The sequence below is a fragment of the Otolemur garnettii genome, unplaced genomic scaffold (assembly GCF_000181295.1).
Source record: "Otolemur garnettii isolate 467f Iridium unplaced genomic scaffold, OtoGar3 scaffold00004, whole genome shotgun sequence".
NCBI classification, from domain to species: domain Eukaryota; kingdom Metazoa; phylum Chordata; class Mammalia; order Primates; family Galagidae; genus Otolemur; species Otolemur garnettii.
The window spans coordinates 1,352,398-1,370,020 of NW_003852399.1; the positions used below are offsets into that span (position 1 = coordinate 1,352,398).

At 45.8% G+C, this 17,623-nt stretch overlaps 1 protein-coding gene across 1 annotated transcript in view; it reads left to right on the top strand.

The window, feature by feature from the left end:
- Positions 1-11,581, top strand: part of ASAP1 (ArfGAP with SH3 domain, ankyrin repeat and PH domain 1) — a 345,855-nt gene extending 334,274 nt beyond the window's left edge. The window contains exons 27-29 of the mRNA XM_003782341.2: positions 3,592-4,091; positions 6,602-6,724; positions 9,510-11,581. Of these exons, the coding sequence (XP_003782389.1) occupies positions 3,592-4,091; positions 6,602-6,724; positions 9,510-9,584 (698 nt within the window). The 3' untranslated portion in view covers positions 9,585-11,581. The remainder of the gene's footprint in view (positions 1-3,591; positions 4,092-6,601; positions 6,725-9,509) is intronic.
- The last annotated feature ends 6,042 nt before the right edge of the window (positions 11,582-17,623 follow it).

Here is a 17,623-nt window from a genome sequence, read left to right on the forward strand (position 1 = left end):
ATCTTCTCTGTCTCAGGCCATGTGCCCATTGCTGGGGTAAAGCAGTGAAGAAGCCTCTGCCCACAAGGCACTCTGCCTAGTGGGGGACACCACTACAGGCAGACAGAAGTCACAAGAGATGTAGAGGAGGGTGGTGCTCAGGAGAGAGGCTGCGGCTCGACCAGGAGCCCTCGCTCACCCACTGCTGGAACTTGTGGGAGCTGTAGTGGTGACTGATGGTCATCCACTCACTGGGCCTTTCCTAGGACATCCACATGCACATTTCTGACCCACCTCCACTAGTGGCTGAGAGCATCTATGAGGCTGGTGGGGGCAGAGCTAAGCTCCCTCCCTGGGCGTCTGCCAGCAGCAGCGGTATTGTGTGGACGCTGTCCTGGCCACATTTGCCTCTTTTCCCCTTCTACACACCACCCTTTTTTCATATCTTGTGGGTATCTTTTAAAAGGGTTGATTTAAAGCCTCCTCAGCAGGAGACATACTACAACATTTTTTAAATGCTGCTTTTTATATAAAACAACAGTATTACAGAAATGTTAAAGAATTTTTTCAGATGAACAAAGTCATCTGTAATTCTGTAGTACAACTCCCTGACCCATCCAGGAACACACATTTTTCTATAGTTGTCACCATGAAAGCACGGTCTTGCATCCTGTTTTTTTCCACTGAGCGTTTTAATGTGAGTATTTTTTGCGTGTTCATGAGCTCTTCTGAAGACTGCTGAGGCACGCTGTTCGTTCAGTGCAGAGCCATCGTTCACTCAGCATCCCCTTTTGTTGGAATTCGGGGCTGGAAGTGTGTCGTGAACATCTTCACGTAGGCCCTTCCTCCTCTGCCTGGTCCTCCTCAGTCACATTCTCAGTATCAGTCTCAGAAGGGAACTGTGCCAGTACAAGGCTATAATCTCAATAGCACCTACTTGTGTACCAGGCAGCTTTCCAAAGGGCCCTACCCATTTTTCAGGCAGTCGAGCCCGCAGGAGGCAGTCACAGGATAACCCTCCCAGCACTGAGTAATTTTTCTTTTTCTTTTTTTTTTTTTTTTTTTATTTTCTTTTTTTTTTTTTTTTTTTTGCCCCTGGGGAGGGTGGCTTGGGATTTTCATCTCATTTCTGTTTTGAATGTGCCTCACTGTAGCAGTGGACTCTTTGTAGTACCATTGTGGGGGAAAGGCCTACCCTTCAGAGTCTAAGAATGCAGCCAGAAAGGACTTCTTTTGCAGAAAGGATAAGACTAACTTGAGGATGAAATAGCCACAGAGGTTGGGCAGACTCCCCTAAAGAACAAACTGTCTTTTTACTTACTTTGTTTATGAGTGTTATTATTGAAGTAATATCTATTAGGGAATATTTGGAAATACAAATAAGAAAATACAAGCCACCAGCAGTCTTATAGCCCAAGATAACCAATTTAGTATATATCTTTTGTCTTTTTTTCTGTGCTTTGCTTATTTTTTTTAAGTTTATTTTAAGCTGATTTTTTTTCCACATTAAAAATCAACAACCTTTTTCATGAAATCTGTTACACAATAGTATAACTTTTATTGGCTGCATGGTATTCCATTTTCAAAGCAGTCCCCTGCCTTTTGGTGTTCAGACAATTGACAATTTTTTCGATCATAAATAGTGCTAACACTGGCACAGACATCTCAGGGTGCGGCTTTGATCATTTTCTTAGGATATATTCCTTGAATTGGAGTTGAAGGTAAAAGGGCTTGTGTATTGTGAGACTTTGGGGTGCCCAGCTCTTACAGTTCCTGTTCGCCCATAAGCATAACTCACAGCAAGGCCCTCCACCCCCACAGCCTCAGGGATTCCCCCAGCTTTTTCCCTCCATAAATTACCACCTGCCTCAGAGGGGTGTTTAGCCAGTTTCAAATGTCCAAGAGAGAAACTTAAATAATTAATCTAGTTTAAATCTGAGCACAAGACCCCTTTAGCAGAAGATCAGGGGTCAGCTCAGAGCAAAGTATACTTGCGTTTGGTTTTTGTAGGGATGTGACTAGACAGGTCATGTGTAGAAGCAGCCTCAAGACAGCTTGTGACGATTCACAGCACTGGAGTTGATCTTTTCTTTTTCTTCTTCTTTTTTTTTTTTAAGAATAATTTTCTGAGAGTAAGTTGTGTTTTTAGGATAAAATCTTTAAATTTTTGTGCAGGACAGAAATCAAAGAAAAAAACATTATTTTAAAAAAAAAATGTAAATCCTTAGTTTGATCCACTCAGGGCACTGTATCTATTTCCTGCCTTATACTATATGCTTGACCCTCTGTGCCCGGAGCCAGAGTTAACAAAAATGAATGAAAAGAAGAATCTTGGCCTCAAGGAACCTTGTCAAATAATAATGATATTGCTCTTATGTAATATTTATACCCTGCCAGGTCCTGTCAGTAAATTCTTTACATATATTAACGTGAATAATCCTCGTGCCAACCCTTTGAGGTAAGGTTTTAGAGATGAGGACCTTGGAGCACAGAAAGGTGGTATAATTAGCCCACGGTCACACAGCTGCTAAGTAGAGCTACAGTTGAAGTCAGTGCTGCCACGTCAAATGTATAAACAGCTGTGGGAATGGTTCAGCAAACTGCATGCTCCCTCAGCGGTGCAGTGCTGCACAGCCATTAAAGGAACAAGGACGGGCTACACCTGTGGCTAGTGAGTAGGGTGCGGCCCCATATACCAATGGTGGGGGGTTTGAACCAAACTCCGGCCAAACTGCAAACAAAAGTAGCCGGAGTGGCGGACGCCTGTAGTCCCAGCTACTCTGGAGGCTGCTGTGAGCTATGACACCACGACAGTCTACTGAGGGTGACCAAGTGAGACTCTGTCTCTAAAAAAAGAGAGAGAACAAGGAGAAGCTGACTTAGAAACTCTTCCAATCATACTAGGTGGGGGAAACAGTTTCAGACAATGTACATATCCTGTATGAGGGTTTTTAAAGATTCATAAGCACATGTATGTGTGTCACCAACATGTAACAGCATGCGAGGGTGGAGGCAGGGTGAGGGGGAAGCCTTTGCTTCTTATATACTTGTGTGGATCCTATAAAATGGGGGGAAATAATAATTATGATACAGCTATAGAAAGAAAGAAACCATTCAGAATTACATGCTGTTGATAAAGAATTCTTCATAACATGACAAATACTCTTGCTAAAACAGTATTAAATAGATGAATTTATATGTGTAGAAAATATATAGAAAGGGGGAGAAGAAAAATATCAAAATATTTTAAATGGTTACATTTAGGTGGTAGGCTTACAAAAAAAATTACTTCTAAACACTGTACTTTCCAGCTTTCTTTAATCTGCTTGTATTACGATTGGTGTTTATTTTTCCAATTCTGGATTAGTATGGACATCCTGTTATATAATTGTGAGGCATAAAGTAGTGAATTTAAATACCTTCCAGGCTTTCAACTTTCATCTTTTTAGAAACAGGCAGCCTGGGCCTGGTCCCTGAACTCCTCTGTCCCAAGTGCTCAGCTCCCTTCACAGTGGTTGTGCCTCCTTCAGATGACAGTGACAGGGGAGACAACAGCCCTTCCCACCTCAGGTTCTGTCCAGTGACCTCCCTCTCTGTGATTGTTTCTCACAGTGGCCCTAAGGAAAACAGACACCATCCATCATCTCTCCCTAGACAAAGCCAATGTCCCACCCGAAGTCTTTCAGAAATCATCACAACTGGCGGAGTTACCACAAAAGCCACCACCTGGAGACCTGCCCCCGAAGCCCACAGAACTGGCTCCCAAACCCCAAATTGGAGATTTGCCACCTAAGCCAGGAGAGCTGCCCCCCAAGCCACAGCTGGGAGACCTTCCACCCAAACCCCAGCTCTCAGACTTACCTCCCAAACCACAGATGAAGGACCTGCCCCCTAAACCACAACTGGGAGACCTGCTGGCAAAATCCCAGACGGGAGATGTTTCACCCAAGGCTCAGCAGCCCTCTGAAGTCACACAGAAGTCACACCCAGTGGATCTCTCCCCAAATGTGCAGTCCAGAGATGGCATCCAAAAGCAAGCATCTGAAGACTCCAATGACCTCACGCCTACTCTGCCAGAGACGCCCGTACCACTGCCCAGAAAAATCAATACGGTGGGTGGGCACCAATGTCCAGGCTCTCATGACCCCTGTACTGCACTTTGAAAGCTGGCGGGAGGGTATATGCTCCAAATGATACGAGAAAAGCAGGGGCTTGCTCACCTAACCAACTCTGCTTCTGTGCTATGGTCAAAACGTTAATGGTGAAATAGAGCCCACTGCTTAAGAACACAGGCTTCAGCTGGGTGCTGTGATTCACACCTGTAATCTTAGTATTATGGAGGCTGAGGCAGGTGGACTGCTGGAGCTTAGGGGTTCAAGACCAACCTGAGCCAGAGTGAGATCCCATCTCTAAAAATAGCCATGTGGTGCAGCAGGCACCTGTAGTCCCAGCTACTCAGGAGAGTGAGGCAAGAGGATCACTTGAGTCTAAGAGTTCGAGGTTGCTGTGAGCTATAATACCATGGCTTTCTACTGAGGACAACAAAAAAAAGTGATATTCTATCTCAAAAAAATAAAAAGAATGCAGGCTTTAGACTAGGTTTCAGCGCCTAATGCAACCACATGACCTTGGCAAGTTTCTTTCTCTGAGCCTCAGTTTCCTCATGGAATGTCTGAGCTCAAGGATGATTAGACACAAATGAGCAGCACTTCTGATGCAGAGTGGTCACTAGGGGATCCTAGACAGCCGCCTTCTTTCCCTAAGGCCACAAGGAAGCAGTCTCCCTCTCTGGGTTCTGAGTATCCTCCAAGTCCCTGCTTCTCACTGCATCTTCCTGCAGAGACTGGAGGGGAAGCCCCAAGAGACTTCCACAGACCTTGTAGATGCTTCATACTCTGTCATTTTCATGAAATGCTTTGTACCCTATAATATATCAATTTTACCTTGGTATAAAGTAGCTTTCCCCCACCCCCAAAATCTTGGTGGAGAAGTGACACTCCAAGAAGATGTAGCATGCTGGGTATTCTGCACAGCTGCCGCCCTCAGGGCACTGGTTCTGGCTAAGGAGCAGTTAATGGGGTGACCAAAAACTCTCCTATTGTATGTGGCAACTCTGCCCTTATTCACATTTATTCTAAAAACATTACAATAAGCTCCGTGCTCAGCTCTAGTCCCAGCTACTTGGGATGCTGAAACAAGAGGATTATTTGAGCCTGAGTGTTCAAAACTAGCCTGGGCAATACAGTAAGACCCTGTCTCCAAAAACAAAGTTACCATAAAAGTATGTCACGTCAATGCTAAAGGAAAGGTAAGAGAAATAAAACCCCATTGTGGATTTGAGATGCCATGTTGACTATGGCAAATGCTTTTACTATTCAAAAGGGAAGTCTCCCATGAGTGCTGGGCACCGGGACAGCCTCACTAGTCTTTGCACATATGCAAAATCCCACTTCATGCTACACACTGTAGTTGTGCTTTTTTTTTTTTTTTTTTATGAGATAAGTCTCACTTTGTCGCCTTTGGTAGAGTGCATGGTGTCACAGTTCATAGCAACCTCAAGCTCTTGGGCTTAAGCAGTTCTTTTGCCTCAGCCTCCCAAGTAGCTGGGACTATAGGCACCCGCCACAACGCCTGGCTATTTTTTAGTTGGAGTTACGGTTATTTGGCAGGCCCAGGCTGGATTCGAACCTGCCAGCTCCAGTGTATGTGGCTGGTGCCCTCGCCACTGATCTACAGGCACTGAGCCACTTTAGTTGTTTTATTATCTCATATTCTCTTCCCATTGTAAATTAACACAGTACAGTCCTTCTCGGTTGCTCAGAGTCAGAACTGAGATGCAAATCTGCCACAGCCACAGTTCTGCCTGGCTTCTCAGAGCCTCTGCACAGGCCAGGGGGAGCTCAGAAAGGAGAAATGGGACAGAGAAGTCACTTGACCCAGAACATTTAAAGAGACAGCTTGCTTTTTTATTGCTAATTATTTAATTAGTTGTGGGAGGGAACATCCTTGAGAAGGCAATATCTCCATTTTCATCTTGTCTGCAAAGAACTGGAAGTCTAACAAAAGCCCAAGTCAAAACTGGTCAGAAATTAAAACTGTTTTGGAAACTGCATTGAATCCTCCTAGCCGTGGCTGATCCCGCTGTGTTTAACTTGCATGTACTGACTTGGTGTTTTGCATGAGGACTAAGAAATTTGTTTATGCTGCACATTGAATATGCAGAAGCTGCACATTTTGCTTTACATCATGTTTCCTAAAAACATTTTTAGACTCTGCTGTCATCTCAGCAAGCTGATGTTGTGGGTGTGGCACGGACAGAGTGCTTCTTGTTTTTTGGTGAAGCTGAATTTTGATCTCTGCCCGTATTGTTTGCTTTCTAGTGAAAATAACTCACTGATGCCTGATCACTAATCCAGGGCAGTGCCCTGCTGCTAGGGAAGAGGAAGGGTCTGTCATTCCTTAGGGGCACACAGTACACCAGCGCCAGGCAGACATTCTTCCTACCTTCAAGGCTCCTTGAGGTTAAGTCACTTGCCCAAGGTCATCTATCTTGTAAAGAACACTGTGCTCTTTTTTCCCTTAAGTCTGTTCTTTCAGCTAAAACCCAGCTTCTTTATTTAAGGGGAAAAACAAGGTGAGGCGGGTGAAGACCATTTATGACTGCCAGGCAGACAACGACGACGAGCTCACCTTCATCGAGGGGGAAGTGATTGTCGTCACAGGGGAGGAGGACCAGGAGTGGTGGGTATGTGCCTGTTCTGTTCCATCGCTTGTCCACCGCGCCCTGCCCTGGGCAGGCACTGCAGTGAGTAAGAGCGCCCTCGCCCCAGGGTCCTGCCAGCTGCCTCACTGGCCCAACCGTTTGCCAAATGCCATTTGCATTTGATATCCTCCCTCACTGTCACGAGCTGGAAAAACAGCCGTGGTGCTTTGAAAATGGGTCAAGAGAATTAACACTTGTCTGTGCTTCCCCCACATGGTCTCGTTCAGCAGTCTTAGGGATTGTAATTATTTTCTAATTTTTCAGATACACAAAAGTGGGACGTGTTGCCTGTGACCACACAGCCAGTAGGCAGGCCAGGTCAGCAGTCAGGGCTCTGGACTGGCTCTGATTCCAAAACGGTTGGCTTTGCTCACCATTCCACACTATCCCCCAGCTAGGGGTCAGAGGCCCCAAGTTCCTCTTCTGGCTCAGTAGTTTACAAGCACTCAGTCCTTGGGCTCCGTCTTTAATCTGCTCTGTGGTTCTTTCTCTGTAAAGTGGGGCCATACTACCTTCCACAGATGATTTTAGGAGAAGTTACATGAGAATATCTATGAAAACTCCTTTTTACATTAAAACCTGCTGCCTGGTATCAGGAAAGAAAAGCATTGGGCCCTCCCTAACGTTTGGAGATCAGGGGCCCTCCCTATAAGGGCAGCCCCACACTGTATTCAGGCTGCCCAGAGAGTAAGTCTTCCCATGGGAACTGCCCGCCTGAGGTACGGTGGACAGCCACCCCTCACAACATCCTTGTGTCACTTCCCAACAGCAACAGGGAAATTCTCCTTCCCTGGGGGCCTGAGCCCTCTCCTACCATGAGGGACTCAGTTTTGTCTGCTGAGAAAGGACCTATAGTTCACAGTTGGGTCAGCAGAACCTGCTTCTGCCCAAAACACACAAGTACGCATATGTGCATACACAGGTGCACGCTCACTTTTGGCTTTTTTCCTTCAGGCCTAGACAGTGCTTTAGGGGTTATGCTTGGACTGACTCAGTGGTTCTCAACTGGGGACAGTTTTGCTATCCAGGGATCTCTGGAGCCACTTTGATTGTTGAGCCCTGAGAAAGTAGGTGCTACAGGCATTTAGAAGTCAGGGATCCTGTACTACTCAGAAGGAAGCCTCTACCGCCCAGCCAAGGGTGTCAGCAGCACCAAGGTTAAGAAACCCTGTACTGATTAAAGGGGACTTTCTTCTGTCCCAGGGTGACCTGGGGACCCCCAGGGCTGCTTCCAGCCTCTGTCAGCAGAGCTCCTGCCCCGGCACAAAACCTGTGGGAGGGCCAACTTAATATAATGACAAGGACATGGGTTCTGATGTCCCCACCTGAGTCAGTTACTACCTCTGTGCCTTTGAGTAAAGCAGTTCCTTCCTGTAAACCTCAGTTTCCTCTGAAAAATGGGACATGGATGTCGAAGAACTCGCTTTATGTTAATACTACAAACAAGCAGTGGTCATAGTCTTTGCTAAGAAATGTGATGACAACAGAGACTGCTGAGAGCAGTGGGACATTTTCTTTAGTATCTAGAGCATCATTCCTCAGGGAAATTCTTTGTGTCATCATTACATGCCAAGCCAGGCACAGTGGCTCACGACTATAATCCTAGCACTTCTGGAGGCCAAGGCAGGATGATGACTCTTGGTTAGGAGTTCAAGACCAGCCTGGGCAACATAGGAAGACCCTCTACCCCACCATCTCTACAAAAAGGAGAATTAGCTGGGCATGGTGGTTCTCTCCTGTAGTCCCAGCTACTCAGAAGGCTGAGGCAGGAGGATCTTTGGGGCCCAGGAGTTTAGGTTGCTGTGAGCTGCACTGATAACCACTACATTCTAGCCCTGTCTTGATGGAAAAAAAAAAAAAAGAAGAATAGTGCCATAAGTCCTTTGATGTAAGTTTCATAAAGCATGCCCATGTGCACGATGCTATCTGCAGCCACACCTGGTGGGTAGGCTAGGTCATGTGGAGCAGGGTTGGCCTGGGTGTTTCTGTCCCATTCTTAAAATCACACTCTATACGTGTGGCATTTGAAGCCAATGCACTGATCTTATTCTTTCTACTGAAAGCCTAAGACATGATTCTCTTTAATGCAGTTAATTCTGATCTAACTGAGATCATTAGAAAATTTTTGCAGGTAACCATGACTTACAGTTTATGCAGCAGACAATGAAGTTGCCAAAGGCCAGCATGAGTCTCAAAGTTCCATAATATCTTTTCTCCATAGTAACAAGGAAACAAGTAATTGATACTTAGCAGTTCTTTCCAATATAATTTTGCTTCTCTTTTAAAGTGTCACACAAGCCTAGGACAAAGGGATTTTGTTCAGTAGCCCCATTTTACAGATAAGAGGCTTATTACAAGTTTTGTCTGAGCTAACCCACCTGGAAAGGCAGCCAAGCATCCTGATTCAGAGCAAGGACTCTGGCATCTGAGTCCTGTGTGAGACTGGACAGGTCAGTGCACCTCTCTGGGCCACCATCCCCTCATCTGTAACATGAGGATCGTAAGAAACATCTGGCCTTTGGGGTTGCTGTGCCGGTGCAGTAAGATCCAGGTAGAAGTGCTGAGCATGTTGTAAGTTCTGTCATTTGCTGTTTCATTACACAATTGATGATCACTGTGCTCTCTAGTTCACCGAAGGGTTGGAAGGGGTAAAGCTGGGACTCCACCCAGGGCTGTGGCAGACTCCTGGCCAGGCTCTTTCTGCTGGGCTTCTCACAGGGCAGCTGCATGCTGCATCCAGCCTGATCACTCTCTTTTCTCCCTGCAGATAGGGCACATCGAAGGACAGCCTGAAAGGAAGGGGGTCTTTCCGGTGTCCTTTGTTCACATCCTATCCGACTAGCAAAAAGCAGAACCTTAAGATTGTCCACATCCTTCATGCAAGACTGCTGCCTCCATGTAATCCTGTGCACAACGTGTATATAGCTGCTGTTACAGAATCAGAAGCTCATGGAAGGGCCACCTCAGGAGGGGAACACCGTGTGTATTGTAAATATCCCGTGTCTTCTGCCTTCACCAGTATTAGGGTAGCCTCGGGACCCAGCGCGCCTTACTGGTTTGCCAAAGCCATCCTTGGCGTCTAGCACTTATATCTATCTATGCTGTTTTACAAGCAGACAAACAAAAAAGTATAGGAACTGCTGGCTTTGCAAATAGAAGTGGTCTCCAGCAACTGTTTAAAGGCATAGAATTGACTCTCTGTTCCTAACAATGCAGTATTCTCAATTGTGTTACTGAAAATGCAACATTAGCAAAGAGGTGGGTCCTGTTTTCCAGGTGAAACTTCTAGCTCCATGGCAGACCAGCCTGTAGTTATCTGTGTACACAGTTTACAGCTACAAAAACCTACTTTGGTATTTATTACAGAAAAGTGCTCTCTGTTCAATGTAAGTGTTATTCCTTCAGCAAAATATTCACTGGTCCAAAATTCTTTGTGGCATTTTACAATGCACAGAGCCTCACGCAAGTTGAGACAAACAAGTGGATTAATACTGTCTTATGATGATGAGTGCCCACCCCTGAGATATTACCTCATTATGCAAAGATAACATATCCTTCATGACTATTTTGACAAAAGTTTAAATCATGTCTGATGAAGTTCAACTTTCAGGAACCAAGGACTGCCAGAAAATATTAGCCTCTACATTATGCATGCATTTAGAAGCTTACATGAAATCTGCCTTTTATAAAGGAATAGTATGAATAAGTGGAACTGTACATTTTTTTAAACTTGATTGCCATTAAAGCAGAAATTATAAGGTTGCAACTATATTTGTTTCTAGTCATTTGGCTTTCTCAAGAGTGTGGATTTACATATCATATGAATCAGCATTCCTCATATGTGGTAAAGCATCTAAAGTATCGATTTTAAATTATTTTCTTAGCTTCTTAGATAAATTTAAACTTTTAAAATATATTCAAGGTGAAGAATTTTAAAGTCACTCCTTCATAGTTTCCCCACTGTAGAATCCAGGTGCTGAAACCAAGCTTTTCTTTTTCCATGCTCTTTATTAAACCCCAGTTATAGATGAGTTTTCCAATCTGAAGCTCTGTTCACTAGACACATCACCTTCAAGTCAACTCATAGCCAAGGTTCTGAACGCTGCTATGAATCGCACTGTGGAAAGCACTCTCCCCCTCTCGGGTTTCTCCTCATCCCAGCCGTGTTTATCAGATCATTAAGAACATTGTGAGTATTGCAGTCTCTTACATCAGTCTGAATTTTGGAAAAGAATACAATGGTTGTACTCCACAGCCAGTGGACTGTCCCTGATTCCGAGGCTCATGTGTCGTTCTGGCATAAATTTGCTTAAATTGCTATTTTGGCAACAGCACAGAAAACTAATATTTTTAAGCAGCGAATCTTGGCATTGAATGAGAAATGTTAATTTCACAGAAGCACAACTCCCAAGCAAACCCTTAAGAAAAGCCCTTTTTCATAGAGTCACAGTGCTCAGTGAATGTTAATTTAGTTCCGCTTAAGTGGTTACCATGAAAACTTTGAATAGCCACCTAATAAATAAACCTTGCATGACAAACCTGCAAAATATTTTATCAGCTGTCGTTGGAAAGTGATTTTAAGCAGTTGCTTCCTCAGTATCAGGACACATGGGGATTCCCACACTAAACCAAGGGCACAAGGAACCAGTTGGCCACTGGTGTGTGGCTGGCAGCTTCCCCAGCCTCCGTGTCTAAGCCTCCCTGGTATCTGAGCAGAAGTCAGCATCTGAGGTTGCTCCCCGTCGTATTTCATTCATTTACACATTTTAAATTGCATTAAAGAGCTCTTCACTTTTGTGGCCTAGACTATTTTCAACTGATTCCAAAATAAACTGGTTTAAAAAACACACACAAAAGCGCCATTTCTAAAATTACAGTCAGTGTCTGTTCTTTTCCCCTTTTGCAGCAACTTAGGTAAATGCATTTTTAATACTTTTTTTCCCTGGGTTTTTTTGTTTTGATTTCCATTGAGAATTTGAGTTCTCTCTAATCCAGCGTACTATGTATGGGACATAGGAAAACTAGATAGGAATACCTTTGGTGATCTTGTTGAGTTTAAATCTGATCTTGTTCTTAAACTCAGTGAGCCACTATCTGCTATTTTGTACATGATATAGTATTTTGAAGGTGTTGAACCTTATGGGGAAAAAATAGCAAATTAGGGGCTTTTCCCCCCAGAGGGGAAAGTTACATTCTGCAAATAGTGTACGTCTTATTTTACTGTTGAACAGCAATTGCTATTTATTTTTTTATTGCCTAGAACTCCGACGTGTTGTATAGGAATCCCGTAGTGCCACTAGTTAAATTCAGATCCTCATCTGGATGTTTCCATCAAACATCAGTACACTCGTCATTTCACATGTATTTAATGTGACAGTTTTTCAGTACTGTATGTGTTAATTTCTACTTTTTTTAATATTTAAAATTGCTTTTAAATAAACATATTCTCAGTTGATCCCAAAGATCTGAAATCAGGCCATTTTGTGAGTTGTCCACTATTCTGCCTGGAGAGAAATCAAGGCTTCCTTTGGCTATGCTGTGGGGGTAACATAGTAGATAAACACAGGTCATTCCAACTCCCATGTCAAAGCTCACTGGATCTTAGAAATGTGTGGTGCTTGTCCAGCTTACAGACTGTGGAGCTCGGCACTTTGGTCCCTTCCCAGGCCTCTTCTGCTCCCATCAGTGTGAACTGGGCAGGAGGAAGAGGCACCTGTGTTGATGGTGGTATGTCCCCATGTTGACAGCGCTTAGTGCCCAGCACAGACTGAGGGCCACGTTGCTTCCATCACGGAGCTGTCGTGTCTCCCGCTGCCACGCAGCAGAGCAGCCCCCAGCCCAGGTGCTGCCTGCGTAGCCTCCCTGGATCCTCAGCAAGCCTGTGAGAGTCAGGACCCTCTCAACTTTACCGAACTTGGAAATGAGGCTTAGAGACATTTGTTCATGTGCAAGACATTCACGGCTTGTAAATCACTGAGGCTGGAGTCCACACAAGCGATTCTGGCTCCAAGGCCATCCGTAGAATTTCCACCACGTGGAAGACGGTTGTCCTTCCGGAGTCCTGGCCAGAGGCAGGCACAGTGGCGGAGAGCAGACTCGCCTGCGGCAGGGAAGGCGCTGTGGTGCTGGTCTCGGCACTCCTCCGGTTTCCCTCATGAAAGTGGGCAGTTTCCATAATGCCTGTTCGCACACCAAGATGAGATGAACACTGCAAACTGCTGCCAGGAAAAATGGGCTTTGGGTAGAAGTCAGTCACTTTGTACCGGGGTATCTTGTGGATAGACTCACATAGCAATCTGGATAATCAGGGTAGAGAGCAGCCCCCTTCCCAGCTAGTTACAATATGTTATTCTGCAGCAGTTACACAGTTTTAAACCTGGGACAGCCTGTTTAATGATTCACCCCCATCGAAAGCCCCTCCAGGATCCACCTACACTATAGCCCTGTCTCTCCAGGGGCACCAGGACCTGAGGGCTTGTCGCGTCTCTCCGCCGGCCCGATCCCTTGAGCACCTTCTGTAGCTAGTCTGTGCGGCGAATGACATCATATTTCCAGGCACATTTTGCAGGGGGGCGGAACAGCGCACAGAGCTGAGAGACCTACCCAGGGTCGCACAGTGACTGATGGGCTGCCATGTGGACCTGGATCTCTGTGTCTTCAGCAACAGCCTCCTTCCCTCCCCTTCTCACTATCTCACTTTGTTCTCCCCTAGCCCTGTACCACTTCCTCCATTTTTTCTTTGCTTTTTTGTTTGTTTGTTTGTTTGCTTGCTTGCTTATTTTTTGTAGTTTTGGCCGGGCTGGTTTAAACCCACCACCTCCGGCACATGGGGCCAGCACCCTACTCCTTGAGCCACAGGCACCACCCCCTCCATTTGTTTTTTAATTAAGTCTTCCCTACTCCCAGTATCTGTCCCAAGTGGAAGTCTGTGACTCTCCCAGCTGTGCACTGTACACATGATTTGGAATTACAGGCTCACCCAGCCAGCAGCCTGAGATGAGATGATGCCAGCTAAAGCATCTGAGGCTCATCTGCTCCAGACATTCCCTTGTGTCAAGACAGCCCCACCTTATCTGTCCCTGAGAAGCTCAGGCTGGGGAAGGGGATGGAGGAGTAGCAGTTACTGTGGAGCTCAGCTGGCAGAGAGCTACCTGGAGGAAGAGAGGTGACTCATCTGAAGCCCTGCACAGACTGTGCTCGTGCAAAGGCTTCAAGGGAACAAGGTGGCTCCCATGCCATAGCTGGAGCAGGCAGGTGGGGCCAACTCCATAGTAATCTGTGCTGTGCTGAGGAACAGAGTCCCCGAACCCCATGGAAGCAGACCCCACCACCACTGGCAGCTCACCTGTACTGAAGGCCAAGCCAAGGTCTCTTGTCACCACAGGCGGAGTTCTCTCCACAGCACTATGAAGCGGGAACTATTATTTTCCCCATTTACAAACTGGGAGTCTGATGTCCAGAGAGGGTAAGCCATAACTTAACCAAAAGTAAAGTCCCTCAGGATGGGCCGAGGCCAGAAATTTGAACCCTGATGGCAGGGTCCATGCTGTGTGTCTCTTGGCCACGTCCCTGTGCTGCCTGTCCTGCTGCTGCTGTGTTCCCTGCTGCCTCTCTGCAGAGAGGGTGGGTGAGAGCTGGCCTGCCTGCCCCCTACCAACACCAGCACCAGGGAAGGGTCAGCCATGAAGTGCAACGAAGTTCCCAGTTGAGGGATTCAGGAGGGCCCCCACAATGAGCATTTCCTGGAGAGTCGCGGCACACAGGGAAACAGGTCACACTGGCAGTCGGGGCGTCCTGGTGCACGTAGAAAGTGAAAGTGTGTCTGTCCATGAGATCAGCCCTGTGTGCAAACGCCGAACAACACATCAGCTCCCCAAAACGGGATTAAAGCACAAATAAACACAGTTGTTTTGAACACTCAGCAAACCCTACACTGAAGCTCAGGAGACCAAAACTTTGACCTGCAAAACCACCAAGGGTTCTGAAGCCTTGTTTGACTTCCCAGTGCCACAGAATTTAAAACTTCACTTTATGCCTGGCGCAGTGGCTCGCCCCTGTGATTCTTGGGAGGATCACTGGAGCTCCAGAACAGCCTGAGCCAGAGTGAGACCCCATCTGTACTAAAACTGGGAAAGCACTAGCTGGGTGTTTTGGCAGGTACAGGTAGTCCCAGCTACTCGAGAGGCTGAGGCAGGAGGATCACTTGAGCCCAGGAGTTTGAAGTTGCTGTGAGCTGCGATGATGCCGCTGCACTCTAGTCCAGAAGACAAAGCACGACTCTATATCTCAAAAAATAATAATAAAATAAACTTCACTTTATAGTTCCAACCTAATTTGTGAACAAGAGATGGCAAAGATGTCACCTGCATACCAGGCAAAATGTAAATTAGGGCCAAATTGTCACACTATGGCCAGAATAACCCGAGGTGCTCAGTGCCTGGAGATTCTGAATCTTTCTAAGTCACAAGGGAGGCCCAGGAATCTGCATTTAACCAGGTCATTTCTGTGTACCACCAAGAGACTTGGGTTACTCCTAGACTCCCCTCATGATCCCTGAGAATCTGGAATTAACACCAAAAGGAAGGATTACCCAGAGTCCTGACCCTCCCTACAGGGCCCTTCTAGTAATAGATCCCTTGTCATGGGCACAGCATATAGGGAGCTGTAGCTGCCATCTTCCTGCTCTTCTAAGGTGTCATGAAAAGGACACAGGAATTGGAGCTGGCAGGTTTGGCAGATCTAATTCTTCTTCCGCTTTGGGCACTTACCAACAAATGTGGGCAACAGGCATCTACTGAGGGCCGGGTATGTGAATGGCCCCTTTGCAACCTCAGACATGTTGCTTAAGCTCCAAGCCTCAAGTTTCTGAGCTGTGGCCCTCGGGAAGTTGTGCACTCAAAGGTGGAACAGGCTTGTTGACCTGTCCATGCTGCATGCTTCTAAAAGGCTAGAGCTTATTCTCCTAGGCTCAGCCTCGGTGCAGTGGTTGCCTCGGTCCAGTGTATGAAAAGGGACACAGGGCCCTGTGCCTTCCATCACCTGCAACACAGCTTCTGCCCATCCCAGGGGTGGCAGCCTGGTGGCCCAGTGAAGCCAGCCATAGCTATTTGTTACCTGAGCTCAGAGAGACAAGGTGGGGGAGGGTAATCAGGAAACATGGGTACTGAGCCTTAATCTCCACAAGCCTCAGTTTCTTTCCCTACCCAGCATGGGATAATGGTCTTTGTATCGTAGAATTAGTATGTGAATGAAATGAAATAACGAGGTGGTGTGTGGAAAGTGCTCAGCCCGGCGCCTAATACACAGCAGCGTGAAATAGTAATTGTTGCACTCTCCCCTTAAAAAATTATAACTCTTTTCCTCAGCTTGCCCAGTGACAAGTGAAAAATCGGAGACATAAACCTACTTACTGTTTCAACTAAGTTGGTGCCAGAAATACCAAGTATTTTTTGAATGAGCACAAATCTGTCAAATAACTAGAAGAGCGCCCACCTTTGACAGGGCAGGAGATGGGGATCACACATCTGCTCTCCTTTCAAACTTATTGCCAGCACCCCCCAGGGGCAAAGCTGGGGAGCCCTGGCCTGCATTAGCTCTACCCACTTACACTGCACATTGCTGACTCCCACCCAGTAAGCAGCCTGCTTGACAATGGGCCTCTTTTTATGGTCCGTTAAGCTGTAGAACAAAGATTCACAGGAATACATTGTCTGAATGTGCAAGCTTAGTTCCTGCTCAGCTGGAACCACTTAGAAAACTCAGACACCAGGACTCCCCTTGCCGGCTCCACCTCCGGTTACCAGTCAACGACTTCCCTATCTGACGCTTCTTTTCTGGCCCTGCCACCGTAAGTAAGCCCCTAAGATGAAGGGGTAGTAAATGCACCCAGCTCCAGTGGCCTGAGTTTAACTTCCCCACTCAAAGCCCAGGCCCAGTTTGGTCTGCGCCAAAGTGGAAGATGCCAAGGTGGGAACCCAGCTTGCAAGGAGAGAGAAATTAATGGGGTAAGACAGGAGGCAAAGACCAGTTGAGAGTTGAAGTCAGGTAACACTGAATGTATGCACGCCCCATGACCCATAGAGTCCTGGGTGGAAATGTAGAAAGTGTTGGCCAGAAGACATGCACTACAGTGTCCATAGAAGGCTATTTATAATAGTGGGAAACCTGCAAGTTACCCACTATTCACAGTCAAATACATAAACAGTATCTATTCACAGTCAAATACATAAACAGATATATAAATTGGGGAATATTCATACAATGCTTACAGGCTATTTATAATAGTGGGAAACCTGCAAGTTACCCACTATTCACAGTCAAATACATAAACAGATATATAAATTAGGGAATATTCATACAATGCATCTAGTAAAGAGAAGAAACACTCTACAACCACATGCAACAATCTGGATAAATTCACAAACAATATTAAATGCAAGAAAACAAACCTAGAACAATTCACCTTTTGATCCACTTAATGTACAAAAATAGGCAATCTATACATTCACAAGTCAGAATGGTGGTTATTTTTAGGCTACCACTAGAAGCGGTTACTAGAGAAAGGGGTTTGGAGGTGCAGACACTGCCCTGTTTCTTTGTTCGGGTGCTGGTCATGAAGGTTTGTTCAGTTTTTGAAACTTCAGCAGGCTCTTTGCTTCTGATACGTGCCTTTTTCTAATGTGTGCTATCCTCAAGGATATGCTGATAAATGTTTAGCACTCAAATGAAATTAAATTTTTAAGAAGTCTTTGCAGGCTTTGCCAATTACTGTGGTATAAATTTTCTACTGTGACTGATTATAATCTCCAATGTGGTATCACTGAATGTTGAGTTGGGGGGGAGGTATATAATTTATTCTTGCAAGAGGAATGCGCCCCAGCT